At 30.0% G+C, this 23,816-nt stretch overlaps 1 protein-coding gene across 1 annotated transcript in view; it reads left to right on the plus strand.

Moving 5' to 3' along the window:
• The first annotated feature begins 11,154 nt into the window (after positions 1–11,154).
• The window catches only part of LOC142327023 (U3 small nucleolar RNA-associated protein 6 homolog), a 52,527-nt gene continuing 39,865 nt past the window's right edge, over positions 11,155–23,816 (plus strand). The window contains exons 1-4 of the mRNA XM_075369784.1: positions 11,155–11,473; positions 16,394–16,520; positions 19,240–19,380; positions 21,529–21,766. Coding sequence (XP_075225899.1) covers positions 11,382–11,473; positions 16,394–16,520; positions 19,240–19,380; positions 21,529–21,766 — 598 coding nt within the window. The 5' untranslated portion in view covers positions 11,155–11,381. The remainder of the gene's footprint in view (positions 11,474–16,393; positions 16,521–19,239; positions 19,381–21,528; positions 21,767–23,816) is intronic.

A 23,816-nucleotide genomic window follows, 5' to 3' on the forward strand; every position in this document is an offset into this window, starting at 1 on the left:
ATGTACATTTTTTCATAAATTTCTTTTTATTCATTCAATGACCGATGAAAAATATTAAAAGATGTTAAAAGTTTTAAGCAAATTTTACTGAAAATAAATTTTTCTTCTAGTTCTAAACTAATCTTATACTATCGTTTTTGTCCATAATAAATAAAATTTAATTAAAATTGTACTTTGTGCTTATTTCATCTTTTAAATTGTTTTAATAGATATTATATTTAATGTTGCTTTGATCATACTATATGATCACCACTCAGTTGTAACCAAATACTCCCGTTAGTAATATTATAATTTAATTACTATAATGTATAGATTAAGACATAATTTGTAATTTAATAGGTTATAGCGTACCAACACTTGTTATTAGATTTAACAGCATCAGTAGGTCATTTTAGCTGATAACAGCTTGCGTGCGATGGATGACCACAATCGGTTCATATAGCTAAGCTAGCTTAGTTGTGGCTATGTAATAATTCCTCACCCTTACTAATCAGAACCCTTAGTTGTTATCTGCTCATCGCATTTCCCCATCCATATTGATCCAGTTTGGTCACGAACCTCCACAAAAGAAGGCCTACAATTTTGTTTACCTTTATTACTTAGGGTTGTATCACTTAACTGAATATTACTTAAAGAAAATTGACTGAAATACAAGTATAATTTGTAATTTGATTTTATTTTGATCCATCTTGTTAATGATTTATCAAAATGTTATAATATTGTAAATTATAGATACAAGCAGAGCAGGATTAAAACACAGAGCCTTCTGAATGAAAGTACGAGGTATTACCATTCTGTCACAGACATTAGAGATATAATAATCAGATTTACTTTATTTTTAATGTACTTTATTTCTCCTATTAATCAACATTTTTCCTTTTTACATTATTAAAATTTATAAATATGTTTCCTGTCCAAAATTTTACACAAAAATCTAAAAATTAGAAAACGTATGAGCTTTTACTTTACGTGGTTTGATGTAATTCTATATTCCTTTCATGTACGTTTTACATTTCAATCTAAAAATATTTTATTTATCCTGATAACTACCAGCTTCATAATTTTGAATCCTTCTTTTTAATGAGTCACCATTAGGATATTATAAAACTATAAAATTGTTATGAAACTAAAAAATTTACACAACACTTTAAATGGAAAATTTTACTTACTTTTTCCTAAACATTAAAAGTGCTGCTTTGGGATTTTTTCAAATTTTCATTTGTCCAATATTCACCTTACTCTTTTTTTAAATAATAATCTCTATTTTTTTTGCCAGTTTTTTAATACAAAACACCACACTTTTTTATTCTTGAGTATTTTCCATAAATAATCATTTAGGATCTGTAGACGCTCAAATGAGAAAACCAACATAATGGCAAATATATTTTTTCCGCTTTAACTTTATTTTTTATGTAATCTTCTAGTGGAAAACATTATTTATTGTAAAACTTTTTATTTTTGAGTATGCTTCCCTGAATGCAAGCATTCAGAATCTACAACATGCACACGAATACGCGTGCACATCCATACAACTACGCACAAACTCTTCTATTTCGTTGTTGATCCGGAATCGTTCAATAACCCTAACAAACACTAATCTTAGGAGGATCTGGATCGTACGGGCGATGTTTTAAGGTTCGTCAGTAAATTTCGTCCAGCTTATCCCGATTGCTAACGGCTATATGAAGCCCGGCGTTGTCGTGATGAAGAATCACATCTCTGATCGATCGGCTGACGGTGCTTTCGTTTCTGTAAGTGACTTTCACTTTGCCCGAGAGCCGCAATTAGTACGTACCATTTATAGTGCAGCGGTTGTGGAAAACACGACGTGCAATATGCCTTCTAGTCCAAAAAGATAATCGTGAGGAATTTAAGTTAACGAATTCGTTTTCGCCTTTACGATGCAAGGATCTCCATTCCTAAGAAACTATACGAGCCGATTTCTACTCGGGAGTGTAATAATTACCCGTATCTCACCATTTCAAATCTTGAAGCCTACCTTCCACAGACTTTGTGGAACTCTAGATGCTTTGTGTTAATGGAATGGGCACTTTCATTTCCGAGGTAATTTCATCGATCGTAGAATTCCGATCATCTTCAATAAGGTCACACAGTACGATCGATATTGTCATTTATCACACTTGAACGCTAATTGCGATTCATTTTCTAGAGCTTCTTGCCCTTCTTTAAATTTTCTGACTCGGTTGTAGAATTCGGTACATGACGTCATATCCCCAAACTACGCAACAAGTTTAGTAAAAATTTCAGAAATTTGAGCCCTCATTCTTGAGATAATTCTCAGTAATAACATTTTGCTCTGACAAGACGCTGCTGATCAGAAATACGGAAGCTGAGGCTGCTGTAATCTTCAGCCTCTTCTTACATCTCCCTTTGCGCCAGCTCCCTCATGCTCATATACGAGCCTTGAAGACAAACTTCGTGTTGAACCTGTAGGGGGATATATTCGGTTTATATATAACTTTCGTACATACTGTTTAAAATGATATTTGTTATTTACACAAAGCCTATTGCAATATTACAAGCATAGGTATCGTTCATAATACTCCTTAAGCTATTCAGGTGCGTCAAATTTGATCAGTTCTGTAAATTTAAAAAAAATTCCTAGTACTATAGTTATTTGTAGAGTGCGCTAGACGAAAATATAAGCTTGGCTGTTAGAGGAATGTGCTTGTAATACACTATTCGTAAATGTATTCTACATCAACTATGTATTTTTTATGAGTAATTGTTTATAGTAATAAATAGAACTATTTGAATAAATGGAGATAATTTTTTATGTTCAGCTTTTTATTGTATCTAGTAAAAAAGAAATAATTTTACTTATAATTTATATAGTAATTTTACTATAGATTTATTTAATTTATATATATTCACTTTTTTTAAAAATAATAGTAATGAAAAGCACTTATTCTAAAAGTTAACGTTGTAAATGCAATTAATACATTAGTGCAAATTTATTATTTTCTTTAAAAATTTTGTGTTTTTGGTTTTCGTTTCTCGAAACAAAACAAATTAATATTATTGTGAGGGAACGTCCACTCCTTCCTGCTAATACACACTTGATATCTACGTAATTTGACAGGCAAGCCCCTACGTGTGAATTCCTACTTGTGTGTTATTGTATTCTACCACGTAAGTGTAACTTTTGTTCGATACTCGCCCGTCTCGCGACCCTGTGTTGGTGTACACTGTGGAAATGTGAATGAAAATGAGATGTGTCATTGACCTATTCTTACCTAATCTGATAGGGCGGTTCCCCACGATGGCGCCGGCCCCCATCGGGAACCCCCCTGGAAATGTGAATGAAAATGAGATGTGTCATTGACCTATTCTTACCTAATCTGATAGGGCGGTTCCCCACGATGGCGCCGGCCCCCATCGGGAACCCCCCTGGACCTTGAGAAAAAGCCGAATGTTTCTTCTGTAACCTAGGTGATCCTCCCCTGGGGAGATACCCTTCCCGGTCCTAACGTACGTTTAAGTTGAGGGGTTGCATGCGCTTCCCCTCAACTTCGCCTAACTTGTTTGTGTTGTGTTTTTGGCATAATAACAGGATCGGAGCGGAGGTACCCTCTGTAAAATCAACTTAAGATTCATTCCAGTGACAAAGGCAGTTGTATGTGTATAATCTGTAACTCCTTTTAGAGAAATGAGAATTTATTAACAACGTTTCTGTAGAAACAAAATTAATCTATTTTTATTTGATTTTTTTTTTATTGTTGAGAGATTTTTTAATAAAATTAAAAAATTTAAATTTAAACAAATCCGTTATTGTAAGAAAAGTTTCCTTTTTAATTCCTTCTAGATTCTTCTTTATTTTCTCTCTTTTTCTTTTTAATTGAAAAAACAACTGTTGCTTTGGTCTGTTATACTGGTCCTTTTACACTAAAAAATTCGACTTGCTTAAAAAGGAAATAAAGTCACAAATTTTGAGTTTAGGCTAGATTTTTAAAGTAAAACTATGCACGGTGCTACGTTTTAAACGACAAAAAAGAATAAACATATATCGATAACATCAGAAAAGGCTTAAGTTTTTCTGGAATTAAAAAATAACCTGGAATCTTTTAAATTAACCCAATCATATAAATTGCGTAAACCATATAACTTAAAATTCTTTACCCTAAGCGATATTATTTCATATTTATTGATAATTATTGGATCAATCAAATATTTTGCTGCAATTATCAAAACTGCATCCATTATTTCAAAATATCATCTGCATACACTTTGGTGGAGAACAACTATGATTCATCGTCGGACCACTCGCCCTTTCTACTTACATTGAGCACGACGGTGCTAAGGAAGAAAGAGGGGCCTATTCTTCATACGAGACGAATGGATTGGGTTTCTTACCAGGATTGGATCGAAGAGAAACTGACTGACCCGTTTCCACTCGATACTCCTGGGGATATTGAGTACGCGACGTACTTTTTGACGTCGGTCATGCAGGAGGGAGCATGGCGGTCTACACCTGATGATCTGCACTCAGCCAGAGACAATACCTATCCGAGGGAAGTGACAGAACTAATTGTCTCGAAGCGGCGTCTTCGGCGGAATTGACAGCGTTTCAGAAGGCCAGAAGATAGTACTCTTCTTAATAGGACGGCGCGGAGGCTGAGAAGGTTGTTGAGGACCATCAGGGAAGACATTCAAGGAGTACATAGGAAATCTTTCTCACCTGAATCGGGACGGATGCTCCTTATGGAAGGCTAAAAAGGGACTGCAACGATCATCAGGAACGCTCCCCGCCCTACAGAGGCGTACTGGATCGTGGGCGAAGACTGACAGAGAAAAGGCCGATCTGTTTGCTTCACACCTAGAGGTAACGTTCCGACCCCACGATGCTGAGGGCCCCGGTGATGTGGATGTTAATGACTTCCTTGAGTACCCGATGGCAATCAGCTTCCCGATTAAACCGATCTCTGCAAGGGAGATACTGAAATTAGTCAATTAAGGAAGGCCCCAGGCTTTGATTTAGTGGCGCACAAAATGCTTGTCATGCTACCTCTTAAAGGCATCGAGTACATCAGGAATTTGTTTAACGCTGTTCTGCGGACGTCTTACTTCCCAGCGGAATGGAAGGTGCCGCAGGTGGCAATGGTTTTAAAGCCTGCACAGGAAGTTTCTTCTTACAGACCAATTAGCAATTTAGATTAGACCGGTAACAACCGGTCTTATCTAAATTGTTTGAGAAGCTACTATACTTTTTATAATTTAATTTTTCAATAACATTTTCATAACATCATGTTTCTTTCATATTGATTCCATAATAGATCAGTGAAGGATATTTATTACTATTGTGAAACAGAACTGCTTTTAAGGTATATTTGAGGGAATCAGTGAAAAGGCCACACTCCTCAGGATCATGAACTTGGACTAATTGCAACATAGCTCATCAATATTTGTACACGAAGTAATTTTCTTCAGCCAAGTATTGGGAAAAATCATTCTGTTTAACTTCTATAGTCCCTGATATTCGTATTTTTTTAAAGTAAATTCCAACCTTGCAATCTTGAATTTAAAAGCCCTGCTTGATTTTTTATAAGTTTAAATTCTTATATAGCCATTTATCTCATTTTTTAATATAGGATGTGGCTCATTGGATTGTAATTCAAAATCTGAATCGTGATTGTCTTCTTCCATGATGCTCACATCTTTATTGTTTTCATAGGAATCTCAGAAGTGGAATGGATTCACAGTGAAGTACAGATATGAGTGCAGATGGCAGTGAAGGTTAGAGGGCAGTGTGTATATATTTCATAAAAATTCCAGACACATCAGCTGAATATAATTAAGTATTGGTTAAGTGATCTTTTGGTTCATGCCAAACCATAGCAAAACCAAATAACAAGGCCTCTCATTTACCTTTCAGCCATCGTCTTAAAATAATTGCACTCTTATTATATTTTATATTAGGAGTTCATGTTTTATCCTGATCTTTGATTTTACAGTCAAGGTACAATTTATAAGCTTTTTTAATCAAAGAAATAATATTTTTCTTATGTGATTTTATATATAACTATATAGGTGAGTTCACATGTATATGTGAACTCACCATACACGTAACAAAATCTGTCCAAATCATTTACACCTTAACAAGGCATTATGAGACTTCACTGTTCACTTGCTTAATACAGTTATTTCACTGACTGAAGAAATTATTCTATTAAAATCAGTAAGTTAACAAAGCCAACAAGCTTTGTGTAAAATGAAGTCAAAGTTGTCAATTAAAGAGGATGAAAAACTCCAGTATGTTGTTTGCTTAAATTTAAAATTTTAAGAAATATCAATCATTAAAAAATGTTAATATAATTTTCTCCTTTGACTGAATATCTTTATGAAACTTTTTTATTTTTTCCTTATAAATATGTTTTTTTTTTTATATATCTTTCATGTTTTTTTTATTCTTACCATGCTTAAGTACTAAATTATATTAATCTTAAAAATTTATTTAGGAGCTGACCCTCAATTTTTTTTTTATCTTTACTGTTGCAAATTTCAGACATGCTATACACATATCACAAGAAAGATGAATAAAATGATAGGTGGAAAATTTTTAAATCCTTACCAGGAATCAATTCAGACACCAGATGTCTAGAGCATAGCGTGGTAGCAAATATAACAACTAAACAATCCAAATTTTATTTAGGGTTTCTACCTATCTATTAAAGAAAAACAGTAAAAGAATTGTAGAGTGCCACTGGCAACTCCACTGAAATGATAAAAAGTGCTCATTGGTTAACCAGTTCTGAGCAGATCTTCTAGAAGAACTTTTCCCAACTATTTGAAAGTGTATCATTAATAATTTTAAAAAGAAGATAGTACTGTGGAACTAATAGTAATTTTTTCTCTAACTTACCACTTAACATGGATCCACAACAATTATTAATAAGGAAGCTTGTGTTGCTAAAATTTTTAACTACAAATGAAGGGTTCAGGGGAAAAGGAGTTTAGTCCATTTTCTCTGAATTTTGTTTTATTGCATCATGAATCTTAAAGATGATTTGCATTATGTACACTTATTGTAGCAAAAAAACACTCTCAGTTCCAAGTAAATAGACTTTTTTTAAATCTCCTACAGACAAAGAAAGGGATTGATCATGCAAAGAAGTAGCTAAGTCCAAACATCTTTCTCTGTGCCCTGAAATTCATTCTATTTTCATATAGATTATCATTATTCATAGAACAGTTTAATCTACAGTCAGCCTCATACAGCATTATTACTCTAATACATTATTATTCTTTGAGTAATTGTTATTCTGTGAATCCATGCTATTTTTAATGTTATTCAGTTTTGTTTTTGGTTTCATTTTTAGTAAATAATTTTTATTTTATTTAACATTATTACAATATTTTATATTTTTTATAACATTAATATGGGTAGTGGTGAGAATGAAGGAAACTATAGAAATACTCATAAATTAAAAAACATATAGCTATGTCATATTAACTGATATTTGCAAAAAGAGTAAATTATGAAACATGAGTTTAGTGATGATTACAGACGCAAATGAATTAATGTTTTGAAAGTAAAAAACTGATTCTTAAATGAGATTAATGGTAGTGATGAACAAAATTTTTATTTATGTAGATTATAAGTGCTATTATCCAGCAAAGAATTGATTGGTAAGTCAAAAATGGTGCAAATTTTAGAGATATAAATTTTCATTATAAAGTAAGATTTAATATTGAAAAACTACTTAGATCTAATACTAAAAAATATAATACAAGATTGAAATTTACAAAAAAAACTGTTAATTTTTGTCAATAGAACAAACTACAAAAAAATTGAATTGTTGCAAAAATTGATTAAATTTTCCATTCATCTCCTAAGACCAATGAGAAAAAACAAAAAATAATCCATACTCATTAACTGAAAACAATATTGCTATTGTAAAAAATCGTATTGCATCATTTAAAGGCTGAACTAGTCACTTTAGTATATTGCATATTAATTAAATATTTTTTCGTATTTCTAATTTGCATTCTCATTTTTATATTTTAATATTATTAAAAATATATTATAATTTTTAAAAATATTAAAATTATTTTTTATTTCATTACTGAGATAAATATTTATTTTAATCTGGAAAAACATGTTAAATCCACAATTTAACCCCTTTATTGTGTGCAAGTTTTGTATCAATCTAACAAAAATAATTTTATGTTTTCCTTGTCTGATTTACATTTATGAAGAGATTTTTATTTTTATATAACATTATTAACAGGTTACCATTAAATAAATTAAAAAAAAAAACAGTTATAGATTTTATTAGGAAAAAAAGTTGTCTGTAAAATTAGCAAAATGTGATTTCTCATGTACTTTTCAAATCCAAGAATTTGATGAAATAAACACTGTTAATTGTGAATTTCTATTTGGCATGTATTTGAATAATGCATTAAGCTAACGCACAGTTTCTGATCTTTAAAAGTTAAGTATAAAAAATGTAAAAACATGGTAAAAAATTATTTTTATATACTAATAAAAAAAAATTGTTTAATTAATTGGAAAACCCTTTTTATAAGAACTTAATTAGTACATTTTATTTAATATATGCTTAATATATTTAGTGCTTGTTCATTTAATATATGTGGTGAAAATTGCATTTTTAAAGTTCATATTGTTTTATTGGACTAAGATGACTGGTTTTATGTGCTGGTTACGAAAATTGTTGCATTGTAATTAATACTTTTAGTGTATTTTCTCATCGTAGAAAAAGCACTGCTTTGTTCAAAAAAAGTGATTTATATAAGTCGATTTTGTTTTTGAGGTTTGTACTTACATGCATTCTTTATACAGGTATATAGATATTAGTGAATGAATGTGTATCCAGTTTCCTAAACATAATATCAGTCAAGTCAATGAAGAAAATTGCTAACATTTTTGAGAAAGGTTATTGTTTTGTGTTTCAAATCATAAGTAAAATGCACAAGACTGTAAACAAACTAACACCAAGCCAAGATATTGCCAAATTAAACTTAGTAACCACACTAGATACTATATCAGGCAGAATGAACATACATTCATCCACAGATACAAAAGACATAGATAAGCAAATAACATGTGCAACAATTCAACCTTTGTAATTCACCTTAAAAACAGCACATTCATATAAAAAAAGATTCACAATATATAATTCTACACATAGCACATAAAATCCACAATCTGAACACACTGGAAAAATATTAAATCTACAAACATTTGTAATTAAACAAAAACATTGTAAATTATTTAAATGATTACATTAACACAGTCGTTTAATACACAGATCAAATATATAAAGGGGATATTATATAAAGGGGTTTCTAACCATTTCAAAATGGGTATCATTAATAACAACAGCCCTTGCAACATCACTGATGCAAGAGCTTCAATAATAACTCCAGAAACTTATTTTATTTAATCTATCACAATCCTACATATTTAAAAATGAGTCGTGTTTAATTTTTACTTGTATTTTTTATTCTATACACAATACTCAATTAGTACATAGTTAGGTATTTGCTTTTAATTTTATACTCAATTTGATAACAACATATTAAATTAATATAACAGATCCAACTAGTGTGGTTATTCATCCATAAAGAGGTTTCCTAACCACTTCAAGATGTCCACCATCAAGAATAATGTCTCCAACTCCATTGAATATGGAATTACATAACCTCTAAAAATATCTTCTAGGGACATATTATGAATTTTGAAAGAGAATTGTGTTACATTAAGAAAGAAAGCTTTTCACACTACTACATACTAATAAACAATGAGAAACATTGATTAACACTTTTCAGGAATCAATAAAGCACTAAATTCAAAAATGAATTGACAAATTGGACAGCTGTCTTTTCTTCTTTTTTAGCAACAGAAATAAATTATATTTATATAGATTATTCTTAGTGAAAATTCACAGGAAAATTATAATAGTTTCCCAATCTTTAAATTATCGTTTGCATTTTTTATTCAGAATAAAAAGTGAAGTATGGTGGTTTAATTAAACTTATAAAAATTAAATAGGGCACACAAATCCAGCACAGTAGATTTAAATTTTACATATTCATTTACATAACATGAATCTGTTTACATAGAGTCTACCTGTTCTGAATTATTAATAATTTACATGCCCAAGAACAAATCTAGTTTTTTTTTTCAATTATTTAATTTAAATATACATACAGTGCTTATGACTGACTGTTCAGCTACTCTTTATGATTGTTGTTTGGTATTTTAAAATAATTGATTTTCAAAAATAAAAAAAAGTATATTGCTATAACTTAAGTAAAATATCAAATCGTTTGAAGTTCCCACCATTCTTTGGATAAGAGCCTAAAACTTATCTAAGTAAAGTTTTTTGATATCACCAACCATTGGCCCAGGAGGTGGAAAAAATGGGGTTTCAAATAGAAAAAAAATCATACCTCCCTTAATAGACACAGTATTGAATCGGTTTAAAGTGGCTGTTAGTCCTCTAATCGTTACCTAAAACTTTTATCTGAAACAATTTTTGGTATGACCAACCTTTACGGTAAGGGATGACCAAAATATTGCTGGAATTGTAAGATGGGGCTTGTCATATGCTAAACATGTTAAACTTTTTTCACATGCAACCATTGTCGTATTGAGTAAATTTGAAGTTTTTCTTATCGTTAAGGTGGAAATTTTTATTATCCCGTGGTCAGCACCGGTGAAATCTACCTCCGCCTTCCGGAATGCCGAAAGGGAATTTTGTAGTGGCAACGTTTTCTTTCTGTGTTATTTTTATAATTGTACTTAAATTAAATAAACTTTTAAATAATTATAAAACCGACATCAAAACGTGCTAAATGTAAGAAAATTAACTTATTAAACACTAATTTAAATTCGAATCTTTTAATTTAGACACAAACAAAAACAAGCAACTATTATTTTAACCTTAATCTGACCGCTGACTTAACAAAATTAAAAATATGAAGACTAATTATAAATTTATTTACTTTTGAATGTTTTTTTTTTTGAAAAGATTTTCCCTGTTTTTATTTTATTTTTTAATTTATTAATGTATAACTTGAAATGAAATTTGGACGCATTGGACGATATACAAAACATAATACACTATGATGTTTAACCGAAATTTCCGAAAATTGTAAGAGACTTATTGTCAGATGTAATCAATTAAAGTTGGTAACGTTCGCCATATTGTAAACTGTGTTATGGGTTCTTTCGCTGAGTGTAATGTGCGTTTGTTAATCGTTGGAAGTTTTTTGTACCGAGTAATAACTTGTAATAGTTATCAACAAAAGTTAGTGAATTAAGACTAGTAAATCTGCCCAGTGAAGTAATTTGTAGTTTTTATTTTTCTCGCTTTTAAAGTAGATCAAACTACACGATGGCGGAATCTGTAGAACTTAGAATGGAGGAAACAATCCCGGAATTAGAAGAAATGGAGAAACATCAGTTATTTGATAAAACTGAAATTAAGTAAGAAAACCTTTATTCATTTTGTTTAATTAGTTTTAATGGATTATCTCCCTACAATTTTTTTTGGAGGTTAGGTTTTTTATGTGAAAATAATTTGCTCCTAAATTTCTTCTGTTTATAACTTGGCCAATCATTTTATTTTTAAACTATCTGGTTTCTATAAAATTAGTTAATTTTCTTTGTACTATTATCTCCTGAAATTGAAATGATCCTACTATGCTTGTGTGTAATGGAGTCTTTAGTTGTATGTTACTAAATTAGCAGTAAGCAAATAAAAATGTAAAATTGTAGTACCCAAAGTTTCGGATGATGCAGTCTGATAAATCAGTGCTAGTCTGATAAAATAACTAATTTTTAATGATAAATCAAAATCTAATTTGGTAACTTTTTTTATGGTTCGGTTAATGCTCTCTGTCACTTGATAGTCTTCAGTTTTTTTTTATATTGTGGCGTCAGCTGTTATTGCTGATGATCTTTATTTAAATTTGGAATGCATGTATTCTGAATGTGATAAAAAAAAAATTAGTTATTTGAATCTCATCTAGTCAGTTACAGGTAGGTACATTAAGGAAATAGTAATATGAAATCATCCTTTGACTATGCGATATTATAAAAACCAATGCCAAATTCTCTTGAATTGGTCAATCATTTATCTCCATCAGTTGACCATGTTAAAGAAAATAATGTCACCCTAGTTCAACCTTTTCACTCATTCTCAGTCTGTGAATTACATCTTCCAACATGATACCTACAACTGTTCTATTCCACCCTGTCTTTTCATGAAGAATAAATATTCCTGGTTACATAATTTTGTTTCCTGTGTTATAGGCAGTATTGCTATCCTTTATTCTTAATATTTTCTTTGAAAAAAATACCTCCATACTAGTTTTATTCATTATCTACAAAAGCTTTGGCTTTGTTCTAAATTTTATTTTATTTTGAAGAACTTTTAAAACTGGTTCACCTTTCTCTCCACATTTAACTGGGTTAAGAAAGTCTTAAGTATGTAATATGGATTTACAGTAATAATGTGAATTTATTATGCCTTAGCCCCCATTACAGGTTACTTAAATGCTACAAGTTTGTACTTTACAAGTTACTCATTTTGTACACGTCTATTTTATATTTATACATTTTCTTTTAGGCCAATTTACAATCAGTTTTAAACAAAATTTAATTATATATAGTTGGTCATTGACAAAATCCATGTCATGCATTCCATTTATAATCAGCTGGATAAACCAGAAGAAAAAGAAGATTATGATTATAAGAGTTGTAATTTAAGTATTGAAATGTACAATTTACAAAACTAAAACCTCAGTAATGTGTTTGTGCAAAACTTCTTTGGAATTATTTTCAAAGGGAAGCCTTTCTTACTTACTTACTTTACAAAAGCTTACTTTACTAAGTGTACAAGTATGTTCTTTAAATAAACAGGTAGCGAATTACAAATATACAATCTGAATTGAAAATTAAAAAAAAACAGTGACAATCAAGTACCAAAAGTGATATGATCATTCTGCAAAATTGCAATTTATATTTTATTAGAATCACTTGAATTATTATTTACAATTAGTGATCAACCTCTGACTGATGAAATTTGGAACATACCTTATTTAGGGCCTAAGTGATTCATTACAATTGAAATGTTTCGTTGTAAATGCCTTTTATCCAAATTATGTCCCTCATAAGTTACACAGAACACTAAACAAAAATTTTGTAATTCAACACTGTACAAGTGTAGTATACATTTTTTTCAGACTAAGTAAATGGTTATTAGTAGACTCAGCCTAACAATTGACCAATTTAATATCTAATATTAATTAGATAAGGCAAACAAAATTAAAATATATATATAGGAATTTAATGAAGAAGAATAAACAGAAGGAAGCTTCAGAGATGAAATTATATTGTCAATAGGTCCTGTGTTTCAGACTAAGAAATAATGCTGCTGTAATGAAGAAATGAATTCGAGATTAATCAAGTTTAAAACTTGATTAATCTTGTTATTTGATAAAATTTTCAGTTTGATTCTGCAATTACAGTAAATTTTTCTCCTTTTATTCAGTGCATATTAACTGGCCATTGATGTAAGCGTCTGTGAACAGTAAAATTAATATTTGGATTCAAAACAGTAATGCACTATTTGATCTAGCAAGAAAAAACAATAAAAAATAGAAAGCTGCAACTTAAAAGCAAAGAGCTTGATAAAAGTTCTTGATGAGAAAGGGTCACAGAGTTGCCTCATCATTGCTAATTAAATGGTATTGAACTAATTTATACCATTGTCAGATATAAAGTAGCCTCTTAAAGTAAGAAATGTTCATTGAAAGAAGTAGGGAAACTGGATACAGAAACTGCTGTTGGTTTACTTCTAACATTAAGGAGAAAGAGTAGAAAATAGTTAAAACATTTCAGGAAAATTACTGATGACAGACAACAGAGGAATGTTAAAAGAATTGTAGATAAAATGTTGATCCCGTTGGTAAGTGATGATTACTATCTTTCAATGCTGATTTATATTTCACCCAACTAACTGTAAGCAGAATGCATATTATGAGGGTGTACAACCATCTGTGGATTATGATCATATAAAAATTTAGCTTTTTATAGAAAATTGAATGTAAGTAGGTTATAATAAAGTGAAAATTAGTTATTCTATTTTTGTGAATCAAGAATAAGGGAAAGGAATGGATAATGGATAAATGCTATTATCTATTGAGGGATCACAAAATAATAAATCTACCCATGCAGCCAAAAAGTGCTTCAGGACTCTTAATTTAGCATTCCTAGCCATGCTTTCTCAAAAAATCAGGGTACTTTTATTCAGAATATGAACAGCATATTATTAACGAATAATTTCCATTGACCACATCCACCATTTACTGAAAAAATTTCTTTTTACTTTCCTGACTAGATAGTGTTGTAGCTCTAGAAGGGAAATTATTGTAATTTATTCAATTTGGACAAATGCGGTTTTCACTGGATCTTGACATTTAAGTAAGGAACCCAAAAATCTAGATGGAAATTTTCCAGTTGTTCGTGTGTGTGTGTTCGGTGTTGGCCTCTAAATCTCCCTGTCTCCAGAACTACTAGACCAAACTTTCTTTCTTTTTTCTTTTTCTGTTTAGCCTCCGGGAATTACCTTTCAGATATTACTGAGGATGATATGTATGAGTGTAAATGAAGTGTAGTCTTGTAAAGTCTCATTTGAACCATACCTGTGTGGTTAATTGAAACCCAACCACCAAAGAACACGATCGTGGTATCCACGATCTAGTATTCAAATCCATATAAAAGTAACTGCCTTTGGTAGGACTTGAATGCTGGAACTGTCGACTTCCAAATCAGCTGATTTGGGAAGACGTGTTCACCATTACATCAACCTGGTGGGTTACTAAACCAAACTTGTTCAGATTAAACTTTGGTCATACGTGTGTGACTTGTATATAGGGCATGGATGTCATTAAATTTTCAACTTACAAGGTCAAGGATGTGAAGCTGTAGAGCAAGGTCACCCTCAGTATCTTGAGATTTCACCTAATTAAGGTTATATTTTTCTTAGGCACATTTGTTAACAATTAAAAAATAACAGTATTTGCCAAAACATTTTGCAAAATCACATCCCTACCCCAAAAATGCTCTAAATTTTGAAGCTTTTTTGTGATCGCTATGGTGGTTGTTTTTCATTGTAGTTCCTTCTATTGTTGTGTTATTGAAATAAAAGCCTTTCTTTTTAGTAATACTGAATTTGAAATTTGTGGTTTCAAACCAATATTATCTTCTAATTACAACACAGGATTTTTTTCAATATGTCATTAATGTATCAATTATATTTTTATTAATAGCCACATGACGGGAAAGTCCTACAACTATGTTCAGCTTTTTTATGTGCCACTTCAAAATCAGACTTTAGGTTTTAGGCATAACAGCATAGCCTGTTTTGGAAATCCATTTCCAAAAATATGGTTTGTGAAGATGCCCAACTTAACTGTTTAGCTAGATCATCATTATACAAAGTGGATGAAATTAAAATTAACATATCCATTCAGAGTTTGTATGTCACACTACTGTGTTATTACTACTAAAGAAATTTTATTATGATATTTGACATGTTGCCCCTTCCTTTTAAGTACTGTTATGTTTTAAATTTCTACAGGAAACATGTATTATACAAATTATAGCTTAAATTTTCCTATTTAGGCTGTTTGCTTATGTGCTAAGCTTCAGTTATACAGTTAGTTTTCATATTATTTCATACAGTCTCAATTTATGACTACAGATTAAATGAAATGAATACAAATTGTGAACACAATTTTATTTTAATTTATGAATTGAATTAATTTATTGAATTTATGAATACAAATAAATTTTTTTTTTTTTTACAAATTAAATGATTGAATGTTGAAAATATATCACATCACAAAAGTCTATATCCAGTAAGAGTTCTAAACAATGCTTGGAATTTTTCCAAAAACTTCTAGCCTCTCTTACTCTATCCCATTTATCCTAAGTATTGATAATTTTTTAAATAGCTGTTTTTTCCCAGCTGTGTAATATACTTTATAAAGGAAAGTACACCAATTGTAACAAATTTTACATGTTACGGTTTTTGCAGATCTAAGTATTTTACTCAGTAGAATAATCTTTTTACATAATTCTTAACTTGTATGTTTACATATTTTAATGTTTCACTTAATTTTCTAGCAGTCTGTAAAGAGCAGAACCCGTAATCATGTCCCCTCAGCAGTCACATGCGGAATTTTCTTGGGTAGCAGATTTCTGTCAACTTATATATATATATATATATATATATATAGAGAGAGAGAGAGAGAGAGAGAGAGAGAGAGAGAGAGTGTGTGTGTGTGTATACATAAAGATGTATGTGTATGTATGTATTATTTTGATATTATTTTTCAGAAATATTGCCAAAAGAAGGCAAGAATTTGAATACAGACTGCATCGCCAAACAAAAAATAAAGAAGATTGTCTTCGATATATTCAGCATGAGATGAATCTTTTGAAATTAGTTCGACTTAAAAGACAGGTAATCGAATTAGTTTAATTTTATGTTGTGTAAATTTATAAATTGCTAATAAAATCTGATTTTTAGTTATACAGTGATTGCGGAAAGCACTGGAATTACAGAAGTGTAATAACAAAACTTTCTAAATTATTATTTTCTATTTTTATTTCATTATTTTATAGAAATGGATATTACAATAACTAGAATACGTTATAAAAACCCTGTTGAAAATGACCTCCAACATCAATGCAAACTGCACAGTCGTATAAACTGCATGGTATGTTGTGATAAATTGCTTGTTTCACCCCCCCCCCCCCCTTAGAAAGTATTCTGGAGGAGTCGGATCACAAACCCCTCTGAATGATTCATTCACCAAAGACATTATGTAAAAAAAGTCGCCAACCTGATAGCTATATGCCATCTTGTTTGAACCATCTATGATTGATTTCAACTTCTGTTAACTAACTAATGAAGTTTGTTAAAACAGTACAATAGTGATCACTGTTTTCAGTTCGTGAACTGTTATGATACACTGCCTATTTTTCTCCCCCCCCCCCCACCCATATAAAACTGGAGGGAGTCAAATCAGGTGACAATGCAGGGCACAATCCCTCAACATGATTTGTTCACCAAAGACATTCTGCAAAAAAGTCGACCAGTTAGCTGTGTGCATTGTGGCGCCATCTTGTTGGAACCAACCGTGATTGGTTTCCACTTCTGTTAACTGAGTAATGAAGTTTGTTAAAACAACGCAGTTACAATCACTATAAGCTGTATTTTCAAAAAAAGATTGAACCAACAATGTGCGTTCTACTTGCACCAACCCAAGATTCCAATTTTCACTTTGCGTTATTCATGGGGATTAGATTTCGACCACAGTCATGTATTTTGAGAATTAATCTACCCCTCCAAGATGAAACCAGTTACTAAGATTGGGTGACAATACAGTATTCAACTATTAATTTTGCAAACATTCCTCCTGTAAGGGGGTAAATTAAGGGTGTGGGTGTAAAAAATTGAAAAATCTGTGAAAAGCTATGCAGGGTTTTTGAGGACACAGATGACAAATTTGATAGTCATTTGGCATAAAAAAAATTACAAAAACTTTGTACAGGAGTTTTTGTGGTTGTTAGAGCAAAAGTCATGCCGTGATTAAACATTGATGTATCCAGAGGTCTTGTCAATGGAGCAGTAGGATTCGTAATTTTAATTATCCGGCCACATTTCCGTGGAGGACAACTTTATGATAACAACATATTATCAGTAAGAATAGATGCTGACTGAAGAATAGACTGCTTTCACATAAGCCAGCCAAAAGCCATTCAATTTCTTGCCCTATACAGCTATAATGCTGCTGTTAATTTTATCACGGGCATCAACCGTCAATAAAATGCAAGGCAGTACTGTAGATTACACAGTTGTTTATCTGGGTCCAAAGCTCTTTGCTGAAGGTCAAGTATATGTCAGTGTCAGCCTTAGCCGAGTTAAATCTCTCAATGGGCTTACAGGAAGAAAACCTTGCTTGCAATAATGATGCATTATCAGAGATGGATTGAATGAGAGATCTTTTATAAAAACTCAAAAACGTTTGTCAAAAATTGTGATAGTTAATTTAAGTAAGTGAAATAAAAACTTCACTATTTCGTTGCGTGTATAGTAAATTTTTGATTGAAAATTTGTTTGATATTTTATAAATTTATTAGAAATTTCAATATATGATGTTATCTTTTGAAATCCAAATTAAACGCGTGCAGTGTATGATAATAATTTGATTAAAGTACGACTAAAAGGTATAAAGCAAGTTTTGAAAAATTTTTGTAATATTATTTACTATATGTTCATGTAAGAGGTAGGTGACAGGTGACTTCTCATTCTTCATACCCATGTAAGGCAGGATGGAAGTGGTGACAAGTTGTATTAGAATTAACACAAGATTCTAGAGTTATGGTTAGTTTATTTTATAAATTTGACTTCTGGTATTGAGTATGTGATGTGTTTTATTAATGTTTCAAATAAATTGTACTGTAGTTAATTTATAAACTTTTACAGTAATCTATTAGTGTGAATGAATTTTTTTTAATTGTTATACAGTATTCTGATAAATTATTTAATTTGTCTTCAAGCACTATTATAAAGCAATTCTTTTATAAGAAATCTGAACCCCTAAAAAAATAATGACTTTTAATTAGATCTGACTTGTTTTCAATTGATTAAAATAAGCAGGTTATTGTATTAACCAATGTGACTATTAATCATTGTTTATATATTTTTATTAAAATTAAAATGTAATTGATTTTTAAATTGCTGACGATATTTAAAAATTAAATGAACCTTCAATTAGGCAATAGAGTAAAACAAATAAATGACTAAGAAATAAAGTAAAACATAAAAGATATTTCTGAATAGAAATGATATAATCTTTAATTGTGAAGCATATAGTTTCAATTTTGTATAATAAATACTATAAAATAAATATACAATTTCATCAGATGGGCATAAGATTATGTACAGTGTTGCCACAGAGCTGTAAATATTTACAGAGTGTTGAATTTAATTGAATTTGTTGATATTAGTTGTAGTTTCATTACTGTTGTTAGGATTTTCATTTTTTGATAAATATTATAAATATTTTTCATTTATTTGTATTATAAATACTAATTGTTAATTAATTTTATATTACTTTCTGTAAAATAATTTTGTGGTTTTCATATTTTGATTATTTTTATTTGTATCTTATCAGAAAAATGGTCTTGTCCAGAAGAAAATGAATATTGAATATTCAATTGCAAATAGGTTAAATAAATTATTTAATGAAGCTATACGAAGGTTTCAAGAAGATGTACGGATTTGGTTATCGTATTTTAAATTCTGCAAACAAGTGGTTGGTAATTGTTTTGTTCTAGTTAAATATTCATATTAACATCTTAATTACAGTTTTATATTATTACAGCTGACAGACAAATGAAATATTAACTAATATTTTCACTACAGAAATTATAAGCAGTAATAATGCACCTTAATAATTGTATATTATATGTTTCTTCTCATGAAAGAAAAATTTGGAAATGTATATCTATTTCCAAATTATTATCTATACCATAAAAATGATGGCTAATATAGCTGTCTTTTTTTCAGAATGCAATGCTAATCTCGGCTGAAATTCAGTCAACTTAAATTCAGCATATGCAAAATGAGTGATAAAAATTTAATGAATAGTGGATTAAATTCTTTACTTAAATGTATTTATATGTTTTGTGTATTTGTGAATACTTGAAGGATAAGTATGTATATAATTAGTGATCATTTTTATATTGATTTATGCCAGCTACTCCTGACTAGGGCAGGAATTCTGTTAGCAGAACAAATAACCAAAAACTGTTGAATTTATAGTATTTAATTTGCAGACAGAATCCATGTATTGTTGATCCTGGTGAATCCTGCAGAAAATGAATAATTACGTTGTTCCGCCCCAATCACAGCAATTCCCAGTTTGTCATTTTCTCTGATTACTACCAGAAGGTAGGGAGTTAAGTTATGTCAGTCACCCTCACTCCCTCCATGGTACCAACATGTCAAAGAAGTGGTAGAATAGCCTCTTTTGTTGGGCCTCAACAGCAGTGATAATAATACCTTTAGAATTGAACCTGTGGGAACAATTATCCAGAAAGCTGTACTCAAGTTTAGTGACAAAGTTAACTCTGAAATCTATATCTTGCTTTATCTTAATTTAAAATGAACATAAGTTATAGTTGCCTTAAGTTTCAGAAAAAAGTAAATTAACCAAACAAAAAAATTCTAAGGGACTGTGAATTTAAGCAATATGAGGAATTTGAATATCTGTAAAAAAAATATCTGGTAGGTTGTTAGGACAGGATAGTATTTTAATTAGTTATGATTGAGATATTATAATAGGTTCAGAAATGTAAATAATTATAAACCAAATCATATTTTATATTCCAAAACCAATTTCTTAAAATCATTGTTTTATTCAAACATTTCCAATGTTTGTACTGTTGGGAATGTTGATTACCTATTTGCAGTAAGTTAGGTTTAAACCGAAACTTTGGTGATTATGATAGTGAACAATGATAAAATACAAAATTTAGTGCTGTACACCTTCAATTTACACAGGTTTATTTTATGTGATTTTAGTGTTACTTGTTCAAGTAATTAGATTTGTATTAAATATATGTAGAAAAGATTTGCCCACACAGAATAGGAGGAAAGATATTCCACAACTTTTTTTCTAATTAATATTTTAGGAAGAAGAATTTTTAATTATAAAATATTATTTTTCTGTAAAATAGTTTAATTTTTGTTTCCTTAGATTGTTTTACAGTGTAAAAAGAGATAAAACAGTTAACTTTAAGCAAGTATTTTAAGAATTTTTGTATTCCTGTTGCATTTGTTTATAACATGTGCATGTACACGTACAAGATAATTACAGTTCAAAAGATTATATGTTGGAGAAAACAAGCTAGTTAAAAGTAATGAAAAGACTCTTCACCTATGTTGAAACTGCATTATGAAGAAGTAACTTAAAATTTTAATAGGAAATGGTTTATCGGATTTACAAGAAGAGAAGATAGAAAAAGAACAATTGATGCTGGATGTTGTTGATAGTTCGGAAATTTTTTAATTAACTGAAGACTTTGGTGATGAAAATGAAGAAAGAGATGCTATTTTATTCTAAAGAGCTGTCTTTAAAGTCATTAAATAAAGTTTTCAAAAAGTTTCAGGAAAATTTTCATATCATTCCATCATTTGTAATGAAACAATTTAATTTTTATATACAAAATAAAAAATTATATTTTTATTTGATTTGAGGGATGATAAGAAACATTTTGCAAACATTGCAGAGGCAGATTTTAGTCTCCTCCCAACCCCAAATTACATTCTGAAAACAGAATTAATTAATTATTCTATTAATTTATGCTGTTTTCATTTACCGGAGTTTTGCTGGTATATATATTATGTAAATTGAGAAACAACTACATTTTCTTTTAGTTTTTTTTAATTTAATTTTCAGAGGTTTTACACATCAGCTAGTAGAATGTTCTATCAATTATTGGAGTTACATGGCAAAGATAAGCCAATGCTGTACAAACTTGCTTCCAGTTGGGAATTTGAAGAATGCAAATGCATTGAAAAAGCTAGAAAATTTCTTCTAAATGGTTTACATATACACAAGGATTCTCGTTTACTTTATACAGAAGCTTTTAAACTGGAGCTTTATTATGTAAATGAAAGAAGAAATGAAGCCAAAGGTAAAAGTATTTAATTAAATAAAGTCAGTATTGTTACATAGGCTGTTGTCTTGCAATTGATTAAGATTTTGTAATGTTACATTTTTTAATTATTATGCAGACAATGTTTGTTAACATTGTAAATCTAGAACCACACCAATTGGATAATTTAGTAGGTGCTGAGGACTTCCACCAGTTCAGAAAAAAATATTTTGAGAAAAAGACTTGCAAGTTCGCAATCATAAATACCATTGATCTCGAATTCAAAGCCTTGTTTGGCTTTAATATAAAAAATTCTCCGCTTTCACAGTTATTACACTTCAGTAATATTTTCAATATATAAAAAAACAATCATGAAGTGTATAAATCTGATACTCCTGCATGTTTTCAACATCGACCTCAAGATTTTGATTAGATTTTTATTTTTTCCCCCGAAGTACTCGTCAAACACATATTTGCTTCTTTCATGTAGATTTCTGTAAAACTCATTTTTTTATGTCTCAGATGTGAATTACTTCCTCTTTTTACTTTTGCACTAACAAACCTGGTTAAAAATGTTCTGCTAGCTTGAAAATAAAAAGTCTTTAACGAGTTTCCTTTACTACTAACAGTTTAAAATGTACTGAAATTAAAGCGTTAAATTGATGTTTTGAACATTGCAATACCCCTACTACATTCTTGAGTATATTCTTTTCACAATAGAAAAAGGGCATGGAAAAGACAACTGTAAACATAAACAATAAGGGGCAAAGACTTGAGACACCAAGTAAGCCATCATGCTTCTAAATTCTACTTGTGTCGCTTCTAAATTGACTTGTTATAACATCACAGATATTAGAGTTTTAACTTGAAAATTTTTACTGAAATATTTTTGAAGGTCTGTTCTTCAAGAAAATGTGAAAAAAGATTTGTTTATTTGATCTGACAAGGTAGAAATCACCCTTAAAAAATAATCTGCTCACTTGGAAAAATCCAACTCTTAGAATGAAAAAAATTAAAAAGTATTAGAGAAAAGAAAAATAGTAGAAAAACACCCTACATGAAAGAATAATTATGTTGTACCAATATTGAAATAAAATTTTTATGTGCGTGTCTTCTTGTAAAAGTTCCCATACGAACAAGACAGAAAGCTAAAAGTTTAGGGATGAAGACAGAGTAAGGTATGGTTAATCTTAATTAAAATAATAGTGTAAAAGCAAAGATACACCAGTTATAGAAATGTGTAAATACATTATCAGGCCAGTGTACTGTAATGAGAACGTGACATAACAGTTTAGTTTGATGTTTCTGCTTATACAGTTACAGGTGGTTGTATGTATCTGTAGAAATGTTATATCTGTTTTTGGGTGACTAATTTCTGAAAAATCCACCTTTTGTGGCAGCGTGTACTAAAGTGATAGTTGTAATCATTGATCAACGATGTGCTGCTCGTCTCCTTTGCAATTTCAGTCCTGACAATTAGTTTTTTAAGTTTTATTATACTAATTATCTGTAAGATTTTAATTTTACTGTAAATCTGTTATTGTATACATTCTTATAGTACTGGCAGGGAATGTATTTATCATTTAATTTTTCAGAGTTTTTTGTTGTTTTTTATTATTTCTACCGAATAAATTTTTTATACAATCCAATATTTTTTTATTGAAAATATGTAATTGCTGTGAGCTTAATCTAAACAGTTTAAATTCAGGCAATTAGTCTTAAAAATGTTCATCAATGGAATTTAAGCTGCAAAAAATAATCGTGCCAATTATCCATTCCAAATATATATGAATATTGTTAAACAGAATTTTACAAGGTTTATGGATAATTTTATCAGTACCCCTTTTAATCCGTTCCCACAAATCCTTGTATTTTCATAATTAGTGGCATATATTACATGCCAGTGCACACAAGTCTTTTTTTTAATTTGATTTTAAGAAAGCAGTAAGTGAATTTCATTGCATTAATACCATTCATAAACATTGTAGTAGTAGTTTCCCTGACTTTATTTAATCATTATATCAATAATAACAAAGTTAATCATTTTCCTGAAAATAATATTTAGTAATTGATAACAGAAAATTATTTT

Source organism: Lycorma delicatula, chromosome 6 (genome assembly GCF_047948215.1).
Source record: "Lycorma delicatula isolate Av1 chromosome 6, ASM4794821v1, whole genome shotgun sequence".
NCBI classification, from domain to species: Eukaryota; Metazoa; Arthropoda; class Insecta; order Hemiptera; family Fulgoridae; genus Lycorma; species Lycorma delicatula.